This window comes from Lutra lutra, chromosome 12, assembly GCF_902655055.1.
Source record: "Lutra lutra chromosome 12, mLutLut1.2, whole genome shotgun sequence".
Lineage (NCBI taxonomy): Eukaryota > Metazoa > Chordata > Mammalia > Carnivora > Mustelidae > Lutra > Lutra lutra.
The window spans coordinates 37,720,354-37,741,403 of record NC_062289.1 but is presented as its reverse complement, the minus strand read 5'-3'; the positions used below and the strand labels follow the sequence as shown (position 1 = coordinate 37,741,403).

Below are 21,050 nucleotides of genomic sequence, written 5' to 3'. Positions count from 1 at the left end.
TTGGTGTGTGGTGAACTCTTGGTTTTTAACAGATGCACTTTATCAGTCTGGAGAAGTTTCCCTCTATTTGTAACATAAATGGATGATTAATCTTGCCAAGTATTTTTTTCTGCATCAATTTATATGACCATGTGGTTTTTCCTTTTGAAACTGCTACCGGGGCAACCTTATAGCCGTGGGGTAAACCCCACTTGGTTCAGGTGTTTGTTCTTTTTATACATTGCCGAATTCAATTTGGTAATATTTTTTGAGGACTTTTGTGCCTATGTTTATTAAGAATTTTGTTTTTCAATCTGTTATTCCCAGTGTTGTTTAAATTGGGTAATTTTTATTGATCTGTATAAGTGACTATTTCATCTGTCATTTGCTTTCTTCCACTGAGCTCGCCCAGTGACTATTTTACTTTGGTTGTTGTATTTTTCAGCTCTAAAATTTCCATTTGTGTCTTCTCTTTTATCTTTGATTTCTTTCCTGATGTTTCCGTTTTCCATTCATTCACCCTTACTTCTTAGACTTGGTTATAATACCTAATTTAACATCTTTTTCTGACCGTTCTAAGGTGTGTCATTTAGGCAGTGGCATAATATGATTTTCTTTTTCCTTGTAAATTGAGATATTCTTGGTTCTTCCTATGCCTAATAATTTTGCATTGTATCCTGCACGTTTTGATAGTATGTTATCAGATTCTGGATATCATTTTAAATCCTAAGCAGAAAGTTGATTTGCTTGTTTTAGTAGGCAGTTGCCCCAGGTAGGGTCCGGCCACAAGTTCTGTGTGGGCTGTGGTTCCAAAGTCAGTTCAGTTTTCAAACATTTCCAGTCCTTTGTGCCTGCCACCTGGTGGCCAGTCTGGATCTGGGGATGTAGTCTACTCTGGAGTTCAGTGCTCAGTGCCTGTGCTAGGCAATTCAAGGTCACATCCTCGCATGTGCACTTTAGAGGTGAGCAGAGGTGTTCAAACATTACTTTTAGGGATTACACCTCATCTCTCTGTTCTTTGCAATAAACTCAACATTTTCTGGCTCCCCAAGACCTCTGTTAATAGTCTTCCAGCTAGAAAATCAGGTTATCGTTTCCTTGCTCTGCTGTTGTCTTCTCTCAACTATGTCTGCTTTCTGGTCAGTCAGTGATAGGACACAAAATAAAAGCCACAGGGATTGGCACCATACTCTTGGAATAATAGCTCCTCTGATCAGAGCTAAAGGTTCCCCTCCCTCTGAGTTTAAGGTGACTTCCCTAGGACCCCTTGCCATTGCTGTGTTGCTGCTGCCATGGTCATAGTATTGCCTGCAGGCTGTGATAGGAGAGAAGTTAAATGAAGAAAAAAAGATATGGGGTTGGGGCGCCGGGGTGGCTCAGTTAAGCGTCTGACTTTTGATTTCGGCTAAGGGGGTGATCTCAGGGTTGTGAGATCGGGCCCTGTGTCAGACTCCACGCTGGGCATGGAATCTGCTTAAGATTCTCTAGTTCTTCTCCTTCTGCCCCTCTCCCAACTCACTTTCTCTCTAAAAAAGAAAAAAAAAAAAAAGATAAGGACTCCCCCCATCTTTATGACCCTTAGGAGCCTTTTTCCTACCACTTAGGCCAGACACAGAACATGTCTACATTTCTCTTGGAGTTCTTCCTGTTTTCTCTCTGTGTGCGCTTCTGGGTTTCAGACTAGGAAGCAGAGTCTAGGCTAGGAGATAAAGGAGAAAAAGAGGGTAAATTCAATGCAGTTCAGTAGAACTTCACATCCTAGTTGTCTTCCCCAGTTTGCTGGCTTTGACGGCTTTACTTTGACGGCGCCTCAGGGAGCTGCTTCACTCACTCTGCCCAGCATTCTGTGGGAATCTCTCTGTGGAGACAGAATGGAATGAGCTTACTCTACCTTCCCAGGAACCAGAACTTCTGTTCTTATTTTTATCATTGTGTCCCTTCTTCTTATTTGGTTCTAAATCCTCTTCAACTTTTTTCCCTCAGATTCTTAAAGTGGATAATTAGATCACTGATTTTAAACCTTTCTTATTTTCTAATGTAAGTATTTCAAGGAACTGGGACATCAGGACTTGAGTCTCTCTTCTCTGCAGATTTCTTAGCTCCTTCCTCCGTGTGTCAGCTTTGTCTGCCAGCTGTCGCAGCATTGCCTCATCATAGCCAGTCACAGCAACATCTGGACATAGAAAGGTATTATCTCTTCTGCGTCTCCTTTTTAGAGAAAGCAAGCTATTCCCAGAAACCATTAAACAGTTTTCCCCTCACATTTCATTGACCTAGATTGGGTGATATGTCCATTCCTTTTCTTTTCTTTTTTTTTTTCCTAAGATTTTATTTGTTAGAGAGCTTGAGTGGGAGGGAGGGGCAGAGGGAGAACCAGACTTGCCGCTCAGCAGGAAGGGCTAGCAGAAGGAGCTCTGATCCTAGGACCCTGTGATCGTGACCTGAGTGGAAGGCAGACGCTGAGCCGTCTGAGCCAGGCGTCCGGATATGCCCATTCCTAAATCAAAATTATTTGCAGGTGGAAGAACATTACCATAACTGGCTTTGAGTAATCATTTGGAGTTGAATGAATGTTGAGAGGGCAAACTGTAAAGCCACTTAGGTGATAAGACTGCTGATAGGCAGTGAATAAAAGCAAAGTCTAATGGAAAAATCCAGTTCCTTTTTTTTTTTTCAAGATTTTATTTATTTATTTGACAGAAAGAGATCACAAGTAGCCAGAGCGACAGGCAGAGAGAGAGGGGGAAGCAGGCTCCCTCCCAATGCAGGGCTCAATCCCAGGACCCTGAAATCATGACCTGAGCCGAAGGCAGAGGCTTAACCCACCGAGCCACCCAGGCACCCAAGGATTAATCTAGTTCTGATGCAGCCTCACTGACTCATCCAAATGGTGATATTCTACCTAACGTCCTGACAATTCCTGAAATATACTGGAGCCAGCCAAGCTGCATAGGAAAAGATAGCAGCTGTTTACCCAGCTGATCATTAGCTCGGACACTAGAGTTGCACACGTTATATAAGCTGCCAACCCTGTCATTCTGGCCTCTGAATAAAAATAATCCTTCAACTGAAGACAGGCTAGTTAATCTGAGCTAAATTCAAATTCAAGTAAGATTAAGAGACCCAAATAATAAGATACATCCATTAGGTAAAATTTCAGGAATCAATAAACTAATTTAGCATATAGTTTTATACAAGGAAATATCTTTTTGGAAAAAAAAAAAGTAGGCTCCATGCCCAGTGTGGAGACCAACACCGGGCTTGAATTCACCACCCTGAGATCAAGACCTGGGCTGAGATCAGTAGTCAGTCGCTTAACCAACTGAGGCACCCAGGGGCCCCACAAGGAAATACTTTTACTCAAGATGGAAAGTACAACTAATTTTAATATTATTTACTAACTGTCCAGGATTTGTTACAGATATAGTCCACCCCAATCTTCCTCTAGGGCTGCTGGTATAATCTCTTCATTGGCTGTCCTCAATGTTAGTGGCAAAGACAGCATTATTTGGGCTCACATTCAGTCAGTGCTTTCACCAAACATTTGTCTGGATTTTGTCTTCCAGATCCTCTGCCTTTCAACAACATTCATTCCGTAGGGTTTTGCTTCTACTTTTGCTAGAATATAAATTTTATTAGGGCAGGGATTATATAAAAGTAATTTCCTTTTTGTTTCCTTCAGTGCTTTTGTTTTGTTTTGTTTTGTTTTTAAGATTTTATTTATTATTTGTCAGAGAGAGAAGAGAGCGAGCGAGCACAGGCAGACAGAATGGCAGGCAGAGGGAGAAGCAGGCTCCCCGCCAAACAAGGAGTCCGATGTGGGACTCGATCCCAGGACGCTGGGATCATGACCTGAGCCGAAGGCAGCTGCTTAACCAACTGAGCCACCCAGGCGTCCCAGTGCTTTTGTTTTTAATTGTGGCAATATTTACATAAAATTTACCATTTTAACCAATTTTTTAAAAAGATTTATTTATTTAGAGAGAGCAGGAGTGAGGGGGAGGGGTAGAGAGAGAGAGAGGGAGCATCTAAAGCAGATCCCACGTTGAGAGCAAGAGCCCAACTCAGGGCTTGATCTCACGCCCCCGAGATCACGACCCAAGCCGAAATCAGGAGTCCGATGCTTAACTGACTGAACCACTCAGGTGCCCCATACCATTTTACCCATTTTTAAATGTATAATTCAGTCATATTAAATACATTCATAATGTAGTACAATCATCACACTACCGATTTCCAGAACCGTTTTATCACCTCAAATAGAAACTCTGTACTCATTAAATAACTCTTCGTTCCTTTTCCCCAGCCCTGGTAACCTACTAGTCTATTTTGTCCCTATAATTTGCCATTCTAGGTATCTTATATAAATGGAATCATAAAATATTTTTCTTTTTGTGTTTGCCTTATTTTACGTAGCATGTTTTCAAGTTTCATCTGTAGCATTATCAGAATTTCATTGTTTTTAAGGCAGAATGACATTCATTGTACTTACATATCACACCTTGCTTCTCCATTGACCTATTAATGAACACTTGGTTATTTCCACCTTTTGTCTCTTGTGAATAATACTGCTATGAACAGGGATATACAAGTATCTATCTGAGTCCCTGCTTTTAGTTCTTTTGGATAATATGCCTAGGAGTGGAGTTGCTTGATCATTTGGTAATTCTCTGTTCAGCTTTTTGAGGAGCCATCAAACTGGTTTCCGCTGTGCCATTTTACATTCCCATCAGCAATGCACAAGTGTTTTGATTTCTCTACAGTGTTGCCAATATTTGTTATGTTTTGTATTTTTTTAAAAGGCTTTATTATTTATTTGAGAGAGCATGAGCAAGGAGAGAGGCAGATAAAGAGGGAGAAGTAACCTTCTGAGGAGAAGGGAGCCCCATGTGGAGCTCGATCCCAGGACCCTGGGATCATGACCTAACCGAAGGCAGACACTTAATCCACTGAGCCACCAAGGTATCCCTTATTTTTTTCTATTTTTAATCAAAGCCACCCTAATGGGTATATCTCATTGTGGTTTTAATTTGTACTTCCCTAATGATAAGTGGTATTAAACATCTTTTCCTGTGCTTATTGGTCATTTGTATGTCTTCTTTGGAGAAATATCTATTCATGTCCTTTGCCCATTTTTGAAGTAAATTGTTTGTTTTTGCTGTTTTTGTTCTCGCTGAGCTATAGGAATTCTTTATATATTCTGGATATTGATCCCTTATCAGATATACAATTTGCAAATATTTTCATTCCACAAGTATTTTTAAAAACTAATTTATTTATTTAAGAGTGAGAGAGAGAGAGAGCACAGATGGGGAGGAGGGGTAAAGGAAAAGGGAAAAGCAGACTCCCCTTTGAGTGGGGAGCTTGACATGGAGCTCGATCCCAGGACCCTGGGATCATGAACTGAGCTGAGGGCAGACGCTTAGCTGACTGAGCCGCCCAGGCACCTCTCATTCCACAAGTATCTAAGTGTCTGTTATGGGTCAGGTACTATGCTAAATGCTTCAGAAACACCAGTGAATGGGTCAGTGCATGTTTTCGAGAAACATAAAATAGCACCAACACAGAAGCAGATATAAGTGCCCATTTGGCGGGGTAAAAACTTCTCACAATTCTTCTCAAATATGCGGAGGACAATGAAGCTAATTTCTTAGAACTGATACTTTTGCTGCTTGAATTCCCACCCCACTGGGTGGGTGGGTGATGGCAAAAGAATTCAATTATTCAGTCCATTTTAAGTTCAACCCCTGATATGGCTCCCACTTCCTCTGCCCTTTTCTGCCATCTGGATAGCTGGGGAGGGGCTTTACCTTCGCCTAGGTAAGGCCATGCTGTGGCTTGGGTCTCACATGGGCTTGCTGTCCTTTTCTGGTCTCTAGCCTTCGCAGGTAGTCTGCTGTGGTGCTTTTTCACCTAACCTACAGCAACCAGTGATTTGTTCTCTTGGCTAGGCTGGAGGCCAGTATCTTTCCCTTCATTTGTCATCTCTACATTGGTTCTAGCCACCCTCTAAAGTATGGGTGAGACTCCCAGCTGGGTCCTGCAGCTGTTCGCTGTAAGATCCGCAAAGTTCCTTTGTGCGATGGTCCCAACTCTCCAGCTGGTGCAATCAGCTCTTTTCCAGGGCTCCCAATGAGCATGGAGAACTGCCATAGATCTTCTAAGTCATATGTTAGCTGGTAGAGAGGTCCTTTGCCCGACACTGCATTGCCATTTTTACAGTAGTCCAGTATTGGAGAACAGGAGGTCTGTTCAGCAATTGCTCTGCCAATGCACTCAATAGCAGGTGGGCCCAGCCTTCTCCCCTTTCAAGTTCTCTCCCAATCCCCTCTGGCATTTCTGCAGGGATTGGACGCAGAGGTAGAGGGACGCCTGTGTCTGACCTTCTCTTTGCCTCACCCTTTCCAGGAGATGGGAGGGCTTTTTCACTTTTTTCTTTTGCTATCTCATGACTTCTTTCTTCCAAAGTGTCATTCATCTTCCTGTTCTTGGGAACACATTTGCAGCTTGATATTTTGTGTGATAAATGTAATACCGGTTAAGAACAGACTGCTATGTAATGAATAGAAGGGTGTGGGAGTGGTCCCCAATCTATTGTTGGTGTGTTAGGGTGGAGGGCTTCCTGGAAGAATTGGCATCTAAGCTAGAATACACACAGGAGAAGTGTATTCAGAAGTGCAGAAGCTCCTAAGAGTTCCAAAGGACCCCACGCAAAGGCCTGGAGGCAGGAGGACTTTAGCTAATCCAGAATGGCTTTGGCATAGAGTATGAAGGATGCAATGGCAAGGGATAAAGCTGAAGGGCTAGGCTGTGGTCAGATCACAAAAAGCCTCAAAAACTTTATATTAAAAGCAATGGGGGGGGGGGGCGCCTGGGTGGCTCAGTAGGTTAAAGCCTCTGCCTTCGGCTCAGGTCATGATCCCAGGGTCCTGGGATCGAGCCCCACGTTGGGCTCTCTGCTCAGCGGGGAGACTGCTTCCTCCTCTCTTTCTCTGCCTGCCTCTCTGCCTACTTGTGATCTCTGTGTAATAAATAAATAAAACCTTAAAAAAATTTAAAAAGCAATGGGAAGCCTATGTTTTGAGCAAGGAAGGGATATGATCAAATGTTTGTTTTTGAAAGATTGTTCTGGTTGAAAGAAATAGATGCATATGAAGAATTCAAAGCTAAGGGCCATTTTCTTCCCCCTCACTCAGGGGGAAGAATTTTGTAAAATTTTGTAAAGATACACCGGAAAAGTATAGATTTGGAGGGCTAGTCACATCACCATATTTAAATGTTGAGAGATGCATCCTCAAAGAGGGGAAAGGATGATGAAATAGAAGGATAATAACTGATGGCAGCCAAGCTTCTTCAGAGGGAGAAGGAATGGTGAGGGAGAAGAGAGACCCCTTTCATTTGGAGGGGAAAGGAGGGGTGGGTGTAGGTACGTTGACAAATTTGATGGCAGGAGGTTGTAACTTACCTTTGGGTTTTTTCCCATAATGCAGGAGGCAAAAACAGCCATCTTCCCATGAAAAGGAAGGTGGCCAAGGAGTGTGGCAAACACTGTTGGCTGACCCAGCGTCATTGCCAAAACCGATCTCCCCTGCCATTTTCCCTCTAGAGGTTGAAAACTCATGCTTTACCAAACATTTGCAACAAGGAAACGTAAGCAGTATTTTGTTGGGATTTCATGGAAAACTTTTACTTTTCTTAGCAAAGGAGATGGCCATGACTGGAGCTCCTTTTCCTCTTCCTTCCTGGCTTGGCCCAGGATGTCATTCTTGGAGCTGGGACAGCTCTTTTGCCTGAGAAAATAAGCAGGAGGGAAAGGCCAAAAGGACAGAGACCACATCCAGACCAGTTGTTGTCCACCTGCTGATTGACAGCCAGCGGCAACTCACCTCCAGATTTCTGGCTACAAAGCCTTACTTGTTTAAACCATCACACGTGGATTTTGCATCCAGAAGCATTCCCAGTTCCAGAAGGTTTAAGGGCTGTGACCAACATGTGATCTGGTCTCTGAAGAGAATGAGAGAGAGGTAAAGAGAGAGCATAGAATTATAGCTAATATTAAAGGCCACGATGAAGTGAAATTCATAAAACTATCAATTTCATTTGGGAGTATTTACTATCTACAGAAATAAATCTAATGGGGTTGCTAACATCATGCTAATTTTTCAAATCAAGGTTAGCCCAAGTCATATTAAACCTCCATTTGAGTGAACTAGCATTAGGAGACTATGTAAGTCCATGAGTAACTTCTAGGACACAACAACACCCTTTAAAGACTTGTCATGTACTTAGATATGACTCATACCACCTTCTCAGGGAGAAATTCAGATTATTCACAAGGCAGAGAATGTCATCTCTTAAGGTTTATGACAGCACCAAGTGAAGACAACTTTCCTCAGCACACTTGATTGACATTCTGTCATTTTATTCATAGTAACAAGAAATTCTGTCTTTCCATAATTAAGTAATAATTCACAATACACATATCTGAGGCATTTGCTGCTTTCATAGATGGCTTGTTCCTTTAATTACAAAGAGAATGAGCCCAAAGACACTTTCACATATTGCTAGAGCTACAAAGTATAATCACTATCAGAAAATTCTATAATTACAATTTACATTCACTTCTCCCCTTACCAATCTTACATTATCAATATTTTAAGTAGAGCACAGTAACCCCATATTTGTTTCTGGAGTTACTCTAAGCACTAGATGTGGTTGGATTTTCTGATAATACAATACATCACAAAGATTGCAAAGTCCACTATGAGCCCCCTCTTCCCTTCTCCTAAGGACCTTCATTTCTAACATCTGCTTTCATATTGATAACTGTGGCAACATAGAACACATTTTCAAGATTTTATTTATTTATTTGACAGAGGGACAGATCACAAGTAGGCAGGGAGGCAGGCAGAGAGAGAGAAGGATGCAGGCTCCCTGCTGAGCAGAGAGCCCGATGTGGGACTTGATTCCAGGACCCCGGGATCATGACCTGAGCCCAAGGCAGAGGCTTTAACTCACTGAGCCACACAGGTGCCCCATAGAACACATTTTAATGCATGTATTCTTATAATACAGTTCTATCAAGATTCCCTAGAAAAGGGAACATCATATTGTATACTGTCAGAATAAATTGTAATAACATATAATCAGTCATTTTAAACAGGAAATCTGATTGACATAAATATGGGCAAAACTGAGTGGACTCTTAAAATTAAACTTTAGAATTTTGTGGAAGAGCGTCAAAACCCAGGGGCTGGTGTCTAGACAGTTTGTCTAGAAACAGACCTTACTGAGAATGTACATAAGACTCTGAAAAGCTTGTCTTGAGATGCCTGAAACATGCTCACAGCTGATTTATGCCAGAAAAGGGGCCTTGAAGAACACCAAAGGAGACCTGTCAGCTGCTGAGGGTTTCCTTTTCCACGTAAGCTGTGGCACAAGTCTCCATTACAGACCACGCTTGCTCATATTCGTGTTCTGTCAGTCTTATTTGGGCAGTCTTTCTTCATCTCCCTTTTTTCATTTTAACATGCTCATGAACTTTATATAAGCACCCATAGATAGCCCTGTTTATTACAACATTCCTATGCCATTCCCTAAGACATGTAGAGCCATCCTACTGTTTTCACTGAATTATTTCCAAATTACATTGTAAAGGAGATTATTTTTTTCCTACATAGAAAACTCCTTAAGGGGCCCCTGGGTGGCTCAGTTGGTTAGGCATTTAATTCTTAATTTTGGCTCCGGTCATCATCTCAGGGTCGTGGGCTCCTTGCTCAGCAGGGGAGTCTGCTTGAGATTCTCTCTCCCTCTGCACCTCCCCCTAACTCACACACACATTCTCTCTAAAAATAAATAAGTCTTAAAAAAAAAAACTACTTAGTATCATCAATAGTGTAGGCTTTTGTGAATTTTCATAAGAGAGTAGATGTCTTTATTCATCTACCCCCTAACAATAATTTGGTCTGAAAATACATATTCTTTTGGGCCTCCTCAACCCTATTCTCATATTTTGAGTCTGGTAACAAAAAACAAATGGTAAAAATTTTTAACATGCTCTAATCTTTGGTCTGGGAATTCCAATGTTCGTTATGGAATGGAGGAAGATACTTATTTTTATACTGAGTAACTCACACATTCCTTCTCAACAGGGAAAACTCGCCTAAAGAGAAATGTGCTAGTTCATGATTTGTGTTAGTAATGGAGATAGAACATGTTTGGGAATGTCTGTTCAAGAGCTGTCCTAGGGATGGAAATATGAATTAAGCTTTCGAATCTCGAACATCTGAATCGACACTGTATTGACAGGCAGAAGAGCAAACAATGTTGACAGAAGATATTTTACATGCTCTCCTGCAGCTTTCATGACTTTTGAAAGCAAACTAGTGCCCACTAAAACCACTGAAATACTAAAAGAGGGTTTGTGCTTTGTGTCTTTTCCCGCTGAAAGAGCTCTGAGCAAATGCTTTGATTCCCTTACAACACCGATGGGGCTTTTTCTTTCGTGTGTCTTTTCTTATGTCTGAGAAGATTTGAGCTCTGACTAAAGGCTTTCCCACATTCATGACACTTGTAGGGTTTTTCCCCAGTGTGTGTTCTTCGATGCTGAATCAGGACGGCACTCCGGCTGAAAGCCTTTGCACACACATCACACGCATAAGGCTTCTCCCCGCTGTGGATTCTCTGATGGAGTATGAGGGCTGAGCTCTGACTGAAGACTTTGCCACATTCATCACACTTGTGTTGTTTTTTTCCAAAAGGGTTTCTCCGTCTTCTTTCAAAGTTGCCATCTTGTTCACAGGCTCTTCTATACGTGCAACTCTGGGGAGCGTCCAGATGAAGGGTGTTGGAAACAGTGGAATGCAGTTCCATACCTGGAGAAGTCTTTTGTGTTGAAGCTGAATTCACATTTGTAGTTTTCATGTCTTTAGCTGAAATAATACACAGAAAAGCAATGTCACTGTTCTCTGTTCAGAAAGAAAGAAAGGCAAATAGAATGATCAAAAAAATATATATACCAATTATTTATTGCTAGCGTGTTTATAAAATAGCACCACAATGTGGAAGATTGTGATGGTAAGTCACAAAACATTAACAAGATCATAAGGCAAAAAGGAAAGATTTATATACTGAGGAGACAGTCAATTATAAAGATGAAAATCTCCATGCAAAAGCTAGAGGTAAGAATATATATCAGAGACTGAAAAAAAATCTGGAAGAAAAGGGACTAGAAGATGAGCAATTATGGGAGAAGCAGAGAAGCAACCAAAGGAGAGGAGCCAGATGTGGCAGTGGGTAGTAATAGCCAAGACTTAGTATGAAGGTCAATAAATAAAAGTTTAATAATGATAAATGAAGAAAGCCAAGGGGTCAAGAATGAATATGGAATATAAGGTCAGAAATACAAATTAGGGGGGAAAAGGGGAGGATTATAGACTAGCATAACTGTCACCTCAAATGAATCAAGGGTAGCACAGAGTACCCACTTACAAAAAACTTCTACTCTTATATGTATTTTATAGTACTAGGTGAATGGCATTATTATTGGTGTAAATAGAAATCATTTTGTAAATGGTAAGGATTCTCTCTCAAATTCATTTTTGATAGCTCAAATTCCAAAGTGACTTCAATGTCTGATCTCTACCTTCAAAATCCAAGGCTGTCCACTCTCACCACTTTTATTCAAAATAGTACTGAAGTCTTAGCCACAGCAATCAGACAACAAAGAAATAAAAGGCTCCAAATTGGTAAAGAAGAAGAATAATTCTCACTATTTGCATATGACATGATACTTTATCTAGAAAACTCTCAAGATTCCACCAAAAAACTATTAGAACTGATACATGAATTCAGTAAAGTCACAGGATACACATCAATGTACAGAAATCTGTTGCATCCCTCTACACTAATAATGAAGCAGCAGAAAGTGAAATTAAGAAAACAATCTCATAAAATAGACTCAAAATGGATGAAGGATCTCAATGTGAGAAAGGAATCCATCAAAATCCTCGAGGAGAACACAGGCAGCAACCTCTTCGACGTCAGCCGCAGCAACATCTTCCTAGGAACATCACCAAAGGCAAGGGAAGTAAGGGCAAAAATGAACTTTTGGGATTTTATCAAGATCAAAAGCTTTTGCACAGCAAAGGAAACAGTGAACAAAACCAAAAGACAACTGACAGAATGGGAGAAGATATTTGCAAATGACATATCAGATAAAGGGCTAGTGTCCAAAATCTATAAAGAACTTAGCAAACTCAACACCCAAAGAACAAATAATCCAATCAAGAAATGGGCAGAGGACATGAACAGACATTTCTGCAAAGAAGACATCCAGATGGCCAACAGACACATGAAAAAGTGCTCCATATCACTCGGCATCAGGGAAATACAAATCAAAACCACCATGAGATATCACCTCACACCAGTCAGAATGGCTAAAATTAACAAGTCAGGAAATGACAGATGCTGGCGAGGATGCGGAGAAAGGGGAACCCTCCTACACTGTTGGTGGGAATGCAAGCTGGTGCAACCACTCTGGAAAACAGCATGGAGGTTCCTCAAAATGTTGAAAATAGAACTACCCTATGACCCTGCAATTGCACTGCTGGGTATTTACCCTAAAGATACAAACATAGTGATCCGAAGGGGCACATGCACCCGAATGTTTATAGCAGCAATGTCTACAATAGCCAAACTATGGAAAGAACCTAGATGTCCATCTACAGACGAATGGATAAAGAAGATGTGGTATATATACACAATGGAATACTATGCAGCCATCAAAAGAAATGAAATCTTGCCATTTGCGACGACGTGGATGGAACTAGAGGGTATCATGCTTAGCGAAATAAGTCAATCGGAGAAAGACAACTATCATATGATCTCCCTGATATGAGGGAGAGGAGATGCAACATGGTCGAGGGGGTAGGAGAAGAGTAAATGAAACAAGATGGGATTGGGAGGGAGACAAACCATAAGTGACTCTTAATCTCACAAAACAAACTGAGGGTTGATGGGGGGAGGGGGTTGGGAGAGGGGGTGGGGTTATCGATATCGGGGAGGGTATGTGCTATGGTGAGTGTTGTGAAGTGTGTAAACCTGGCGATTGCAGACCTGTACCCCTGGGGATAAAAATATATGTTTATAAAGCTGTAAAAAAAAAAAGAAAAAAAAGAAAAAAAAGAAAGAAAGGATGAATCCCCAAGTTTTGTAGCAACATGGACGGGACTGGAAGAGATTATGCTGAGTGAAATAAGTCAAGCAGAGAGAGTCAATTATCATATGGTTTCACTTATTTGTGGAGCATAACAAATAGCATGGAGGACAAGGGGAGATGGAGAGGAGAAGGGAGTTGAGGGAAATTGGACGGGGAGGTGAACCATGAGAGACTATGGACTCTGAAAAACGATCTGAGAATTTTGAAGGGGTGGGGGCTGGGAGGTTGGGGGCACCAGGTGGTGGGTATTGTAGAGGGCACGGATTGCATGGAGCACTGGGTGTGGTGCAAAAATAATGAATACTGATATGCTGAAAAAAATAAAAAAATTAAAAAAAATATGTTATAAATAAAAATACGTTATATAAAAAAAAAAAAAAAAAAAAAAAAAAACAATCTCATGGGCTCCTGGGTGGCTCAGTGGGTTAAGCCTCTGCCTTCAGCTCAGGTCATGATCTCAGGGTCCTGGGATCAAGCCCCGCATCAGGCTCTCTGCTCAGCAGGGAGCCTGCTTCCCCCTCCCTCTCTGCCTGCCTCTCTGCCTACTTGTGATCTCTGTCTGTCAAATAAATAAAATAAAATCTTAAAAAAAAAAAAAAAGAAAACAATCTCATTTATAATTGCACCAAAAAGAAGAAAAGATCTAGGAATAAATTTAACCAAAGAGGTAGAAGACCTGTACTCTGAAAACTATGAAACACTGATGAAAGAAATTCAAGACAATGCAAAGAAATGGAAAGACGTTTCATGCTCATGGGTTGGAAGAACAAATATTGTTAAAATGTCTATACAACTCAAAGCAATCTACAGACTTACTGCAATCCCTATCAAAATACCAGCAGCATTTTTCACAGAATTAGAACAATCCTAAAATTTGTACAGAATCACAAAAGACCTTAAATAGCCAAAGCCATCTTGAAAAAGAAAAACAAAACTTGAGGTATCACAATTCCAGATTTCAAGTTATAGTACAACGTGACAGTAATTACAACAGTATGGTACTGGCACAAAAATAAACACATATATCAATAAAGAGGATAGAAAACCCAGAAATAAGCCTATAATTTAATGGTCAATTAATCTTCAATGAAGAAGGAATGAATATACAATGGGAAAAGGACAATCTCTTGAACAAAGTGTTGGGAAAACTGGACAGCTATATGCAAAAGAATGAAGCTGGACCAGTTTCTTACATCATACATAAAAGTAAACTAAAAAATGCATTAAAGACCAAATGTGAGACCTGAAAACATAAACATACTTGAAGAGAACAAAGGCAGTAATCTCTCTGACATCAGCCAAAGCAACGTTTTTCTAGATATGTCTCCTGAGGCTAGGGAAACAAAACCAAAAATGGATTCTTGGAAGTACATTAAAATAAACCGTTCCTGCACAGCAAAGGAAACAATCCATAAACCTAAAAGGCAACCTACTGGATGGCAGAAGATATTTGCAAATGACATATCTGATAAAGGATTAGTATCCAAAATATATAAAGAACTTACATAACTTGACACCAAAAAACCAAATAATCCAATTTAAAAATGAACAGAAGACAAGAATAGACATTTCTCCAAAGAAGACATATAGATGGACAGCACACAAATGAAAAGATGTTTAGCATCCCTCATCATCAGGGAAATGCCAAGCAAAACTACAGTAAGATACCTCACACCTGTGAGAATGGCTAAAATCAAAATCACAAGAAAAAGTGTAGTGACAATGTGGAGACAAAGGAAACCTCTTGCACTGTTGGTGGGAAAGCAAATTGGTGCAGCCACTGTGGAAAACAGTATGAGGGTTCCTCAAAAAGTTAAAAATAGGATTACTCTATAATCCAGGAATTGCACTACTGGATATCTACCCAACAAATACAAAAACACTAATTCAAAGGGATACACGCACGCCCTATTTTAGAGCAGCATTTATTTCCAGTAGCCAAACTATGGAAGCAGCCCAAGTGTCCATCTGTAGATGAAAGGAGAAAGAAGATGTGATGTCTCTCTCTCTCACACACACACACACACACACACACACTCACTCACACACACTGGAATATTACTCAGCCATAGAAAGAATGTAATCTTGTCATTGCAATGACATGGATGAAGCTAAAGAGTATTATGGGTATTATGGGAAGTGAAATAAGTCAGTCAGAGGAAGACAAATACCACATAATTTTACTCATATGTGGAATTTAAGAAACAAAATAAAACAAGGAAAGGAAAAAAAAAAAGAGAGAGACAAACCAAGAAACAGATTCTTAACTACAGAGAACAAACTGATGGTTACCAGACAGTAAGGGACTGGGAGGATGGGGGAAATAGGGGATGGTGATTAAAGAGTACAGTTATTATGATGAAAAAAATAAAATTAAAAACAAACAAAACAAACAACAAATATAAGGCCTCTGTGAGGGAATTCAGAGGTAGAATGTAGTTCTTGTCAAAAATGGGGTCCCGGGACGCCTGGGTGGCTCAGTTGGTTAAGCCGCTGCCTTCGGCTCAGGTCATGATCCCAGCGTCCTCGGATCGAGTCCCGCATCGGGCTCCTTGTTCTGTGGGGAGCCTGCTTCTCCCTCTGCCTCTGCCTGCCACTCTGTCTGCCTGTGCTCGCTCTCTCTCTCTCTCTCTCTGACAAATAAATAAATAAAATATTAAAAAAAAATGGGGTCCCAAGACCTGGCTTTGAGGCTGATTACTTTTGTTGTCATTACCAGAAAAAGCTGCTGGGGTAGGGGCGGTTCCCTCCCAATACTGATGGAGTGTGAAAGGACTTTCATTTCTCTCCTAGTTAAGCCAAGACACTCGCTACACTGGAGGTGTTAAGTGCCCGGTGCAAGCCTCTTGGGAGCAGGTACTTATCAACTAAGAGAACTATTTTCTAAGTCTCTAAATTTTTGTATTTCTTTCCCCCTGGATTTTCTTACCAAAAGTATCTTGGAAAAACTCTAACCTTATTTAGCTTAACCTGTGGAATATGGAAGCCGTGTGAGGGGGAGGAGGGGAGATCCTCTCAAGTGGGGTTTCCCTCTTCATTTCTGACTCCCATTTCATCCAGCACGGTCATCTAGAAGAAAGGCCTCTGCTCAAATGTCACTCACCAAAGAGGCCTTCTCCACCACTTTATTTAATAAGGCTCTGTCCCTACTTTATTTAGTAAGACCTCGCTCCCGTCTTCTGCTTTGCTTTTTCCCCACAGCTCTTATTTTTTTGAGTATCTGCAACAAAAGAACAGACTGCTGTGCAAGCCGTTTTGGAGCACGTTTGTAAAAAGTGATGTGAGCAGCCACCGAGGCCAGTTTAGGATGTGAGGGAGAAGAGGAAAATATTCAAGTCATCATGAGAGGGCAAAGTCATCTGAGCAGGAATATGATGATTTTCATACTACATGGCACCAGTAACCAAGCAAGAAGCTAGACAGAAAATGAGGAGGTAGACCAGTGGTCTTTAGATTGCAACTTTGGGGTCTCTTGGGGCTGCCCGAAGGTACCATGGGGGGGAACAGGCCAAGTTGGAGCCCTTGTGGATGGACGCTGCTTGCTCCTGCTTCAGTGAGGGTAGCTGTGTTTTCATCTTTTTTATGTACTGGAACTCCGTGCAAGATTTCATTTGAGAAAGGGGTCATGTTTGTTTTTTTGTTTTAAAGATTTTATTTATTAGAGCGAGAGCATGAGCACACATGGAGAGAGGGGCAGAGGGAGAGGGAGCAGCAGACTCCCCCACTGAGCAGGGAGCCCTGACTCAAGGCTTGATCCCAGGACATGGGGATCAGGACCTGAACTGAGGCAGACCTTAAAACCACTGAGCCACCCAGGAACCCCAAGGGTCATGCTCCTTTATAAAAGGTTTGAAAACCCCCATGGAGATGATGTCAAGGATTTAAAAATCTGAAAGAGATTATGAAACTCTCTGGGAAAGAAACAAGAACAAAACACTGAGAATGATCATTCGCACAACATCTAATGGTGGAAGACCCCACAGTGAGAGGAAGCAGGAGCGGAGATTGGAGACCTCTTGCCGAAAGCAGCCGGGATGTGTGTGGTGGGCTGACACATGGTGGGTTGTCCCCATGAACTGAATCCCGTCTCTCACCTTTTTGTCTTGAGTAGAACTCCCTTGAAGCCAATGGCAGCTGCTGCTTTACGGGCTTGATCTGGCTACATGGTGACTCCTGAGTGATTTCCCAAGATGCCAGTTTCTCTGCAAGAGTATCCTCGTTTTGTCCAAAAAGGACCTGGAAGCAGTTAGGTATAACTGAGACTGAAGAAGGGAATCTTGTTGGGACTTGGGATAAAATAATAGAGAAGAAGGGGTGCCTGGGTGATTCTGGCTTAAGTGTCTGCCTTCGGCTCAGATCATGATCCTGGGGTCCTGAGATCGAGCCCCCCTTGGGCTCTCTGCTCAGCAGAGAGTCTGCTTTTCCCTCTCCCTTGTCTACTTCCCCTGCTTGGGCGCGCTCTCTCTCTCTCTCTCAAATAAATACATAAAATCTTTAAAAAAAATAATAGAGAAGATACTACATGGAAAATACCCTGGGATTCAGGAAAAGGGAAGAAGTGGAGCCACAGTCTGTTTTCTGGCATAGGTGGAAGTACATTCACTGCCCTCCATGTTTAGTGTGTTAAGTAGGAGTACAGTTTGAGAGTTATATCCCCAGTGATGCCCCAGAGCTCCTGACTTAACCCGGTCACTCATCCCCACCAGATGCCTTTTTACCTGCTCAGCTGGCTCATCAAGCTCCTTCTCCAGCTCCTCCAGCAGAGTGACGGCCTCCTCTCCATTCTCGGGCCGGTGCTCTCGCAGCCAGGCCTGCAGCTCGTCAGGCAGGATGGCCAGGAACTGCTCCAGCACCAGCAGCTCCAGGATCTGCTCCTTGGTGTTCACCTCCGGCCTCAGCCACTGATGGCATAGCTCCCGGAGCTGGCTCAGGGCCTCCCGGGGCCCAGGGGACTCCTGGTAGCCAAACTGCCTGAACCACTGGCGGAAGGTCTCTGGGCTGCAGCAGCTGCTCCAGGGGAGGCGGGAGTCCAGATCACAGGTCTGCTCTTCCTCTTCCATCTTCACTCTCAGAGCGCTGTCAGACCCCTCTGAAGTGTGTGGAAGGAGTGATAACTTTCTCAGCTCTGCAGACATTTGGACTGGGAACAGAGACCTAGGCTTTAATCTCCAAGAAGGTGATGTTTTCCTTAAGGACACTCCTTAAATATGATTAAAGAAACAAGTGGGAACATGACACAGACAAATGTTTCCTAGAACAACACATCTAAGATTAGTAACAGACTATACAGAAAGTACTGCCCTTAATCTTAGTATAAACCAAAGAATTCACCAAAGAATCCTTCCTTAAGAGAATCGAAGAGCTAAGATGCATTAATTCATATGCATGAGTAATTCCCAATTTATTCTGCAAATCATGCACACGAGGCTGACTAAGTATAACAATAAGGGATCAGCCAGGATTGTGCAGGAACTCCTAGAGAGCAGAAATAAGGGAAGCTTGAGAAAAATTATGACTCTGGGGCAGGTTCAAGGAGCTAATTAATTTTTTTCTAGCCTGCCGCAAATAGTGCTAAGAAATAGTCTCATGAGAGAAGTCATTTCGTGTGGATTTTTTTTCCACATTTACTATTAAACAGTATTAAATATAACATCATGTTTCATACTATCAAATAGTATTAAAACAATACTATTTTGACCGTAAAGGAACTATTAAAAAATAATTGCATATTCCTCCATCTTAATGTGCTTCCATTTATTCATGTTCTGCTTCCAATCCGTACTATCTTTATTACTTACCTTCCTTTATCAGAGAATATTTAGTTGTTTCTAATTTTCACTATCATAAATTTTTACTAGCATAAATTACTAGCATAAATACTATCATAAATAATGTTGGGAGGCACATTTTCAGGAATATATTCTTTTTCCCTCAAGTTATTCAAGGATATCCCAAGGACTTGGCTTACCCGGCTCTAAGCAGAGTGGCAAATGCATCGCTATGTATTATCAAGTGAATTACCGAAAAGACTGTTTATCCATCCACAGTGTCAACAGCAGCCTAGTGATGTATGAGGACAGCAATTTCCCCAAGTGTCATTAGCTTGTTCGCAGAAAGGGGGGTTGAAAGACACTTTTAGCACCATTTTAGTATATGCATCACTGGCAACTGATGGCTAATTAAAAAATCTTGTATGTGCCGTTTTTCCTCTTTAGGCAGTCTACCATTTCCCTCCGACTTCATCAAGCGTTGTTCTGGACACCAGTGATACAGCAGTGACCTGAACAAAGCCTGTGGCTCCTTAAAGTTTATATTCTAGCAGGAGAGACAACAACGTTACCAAATAAATGATGCGACAGTGATTGCGATGTAGCAAATGACACACAGAGAATTTACGACGCACGCTTCTCAGCACCTTAAATATAAATTTCTTTAAATCCTCTCAAAAGCCCTGTTCGGTAATTTTCCTGCCCGCGTTGTAGATGAGGAACTTAACAAGGCAAGCTCAGGGAGCGAGAGCACGGGCAAGGGGTCTGAATCCAGGCCATCCACTTACCCACGGTGCTGCGTGGTCAGGAGGCCAGACGTCCCAGGGCAGAGAAGGAGCAGCAGACCTGGATGATATACTGGGCCAGGACAGAATGTAGGGTGGAGACCTGAACGGCGGGGAGGGTTGAGGCCATGAGTTTGGAAGCCGTTTGGGGGCGTTACATTGAGGGACCCTAAACTAAAGCAGCCTCGGGAAGTCACGGAGAAGAGGGGCGGCCGCGGTGCACTGTGCCTCTTCAGCACCCGCAGCCGACACATGCCTTCTGCACACTAGCTCTCAGCGCTACTCGGGAGACGGAGAGACCGAGCCCCCAACACCGCACGCGGGCCAGCAGCCCTCGGGATCCCTGCAGGGGCTTCGCCGAGAGCCCCGAATCCGGGGTCCTTCCGCGGAGGACCGACTCTCAGTCCAAAATCCCACCCCTTGGGGGCCGGCTCGCTGAGGCCCGAAACTCTAGGGCCCCCGGACGCGTCGCCCACCTGCCCAGCCAGCGCCCCTCCCGCGTGGGTCCCGGCCCCGCGAGACTGCGGGCAGCACGCGGCCGCTGAGGACGCTGCGCCGAGCGCAGGTGAGCGCGCGCCGGCTGGGAACCTAACGGGTTCGGCTGCGGCCGAGGTGCCGCGGGGCTGCGCGGGCAGGTCGGAGCTAAGAGCTTGCCGACAAGGTGAGGGGCATGGAGGCGCGGGGCCAGGTAGGGGCCGCGGGAAGCGCCAGGGGGCGACAGGAGTCGCGGCGGGAATAAAGTGGGCGTGCGCGGAGGGAGGAGCAGGGTGGGCTGCTTGGCTGCGGTGCCGACGTCCGCGGCCGCCTCCGCCCACCCCCGGGTGAGGACGCTTCTCCCCGCGGCCTAGAGTCTCAGAAGAGGCCTCGGTTCTCACCTCCCGACCGGGAAAAGCGACCCCGCGTTATCCGGAAGACGCAGGGGAAACGCTCGATTGGAAGCTGCTTCCGGTCCCCTTAGCGGACTGGGGCCAGCCGGAGATGGAGCGGCGGTTGCCATGGAGACGAGCCGCGGCCGCCACCGGCTTTCAGTGTGACGCGAGTTAGGGGAAGGGGTTAACCCCGACGGGTAGGAATCGCGCTGCTCGGCGTCACTGTTCACATAAACCGGCGTTGTTATTTCTCCAGGTGCTTCTACTTAGGTTATTCCATTTACTCAATAACCCAGTAAGGTTATTCCCAGTTTACAAGAAATAAGCCCCAAAGTTCCGTGACTCGCCCACGATCACAGAGGGGGAAGACTCCTGCACTTCCTACCTTTAAGTACAACTTTCCCCTAATATCATCCGCTCCCCTGGGGTT

The 21,050-nt window shown here is 43.1% G+C and overlaps 1 protein-coding gene across 2 annotated transcripts; it reads right to left on the bottom strand.

Moving 5' to 3' along the window:
* Positions 1–9,015: 9,015 nt before the first annotated feature.
* Positions 9,016–20,731, bottom strand: ZNF396 (zinc finger protein 396). Of its 2 annotated transcripts, none has more exons than XM_047697721.1 (5): positions 20,627–20,731; positions 19,755–19,854; positions 17,917–18,398; positions 17,293–17,434; positions 9,016–10,910 (listed from the first exon to the last, which is right to left on the bottom strand). In XM_047697721.1, exons 3-5 carry the CDS (start codon positions 18,331–18,333, stop codon positions 10,456–10,458), a joined length of 1,014 nt encoding a protein of 337 aa, XP_047553677.1. In that variant the 5' UTR covers positions 18,334–18,398; positions 19,755–19,854; positions 20,627–20,731; the 3' UTR covers positions 9,016–10,455. The 2 variants fall into 2 exon arrangements, with proteins under 2 accessions (XP_047553677.1, XP_047553676.1); XM_047697720.1 differs by having other exon boundaries at positions 17,917–18,338.
* Positions 20,732–21,050: the final 319 nt, after the last annotated feature.

What these genes read in the sequence shown, in the direction of transcription:
- ZNF396 (XM_047697721.1), bottom strand. Translation starts at nt 18,333, where the DNA reads ATGTCTGCAGAGCTGAGAAAGTTATCACTCCTTCCACACACTTCAGAG. An exon ending in TTGATGAGCCAGCTGAGCAG is followed by an intron (nt 17,435 to 17,916) that starts GTAAAAAGGCAT and finishes AACTGCTTCCAG; the next exon opens with GTCCTTTTTGGACAAAACGA. An exon ending in GTTCTACTCAAGACAAAAAG is followed by an intron (nt 10,911 to 17,292) that starts GTGAGAGACGGG and finishes GTATTATTTCAG; the next exon opens with CTAAAGACATGAAAACTACA.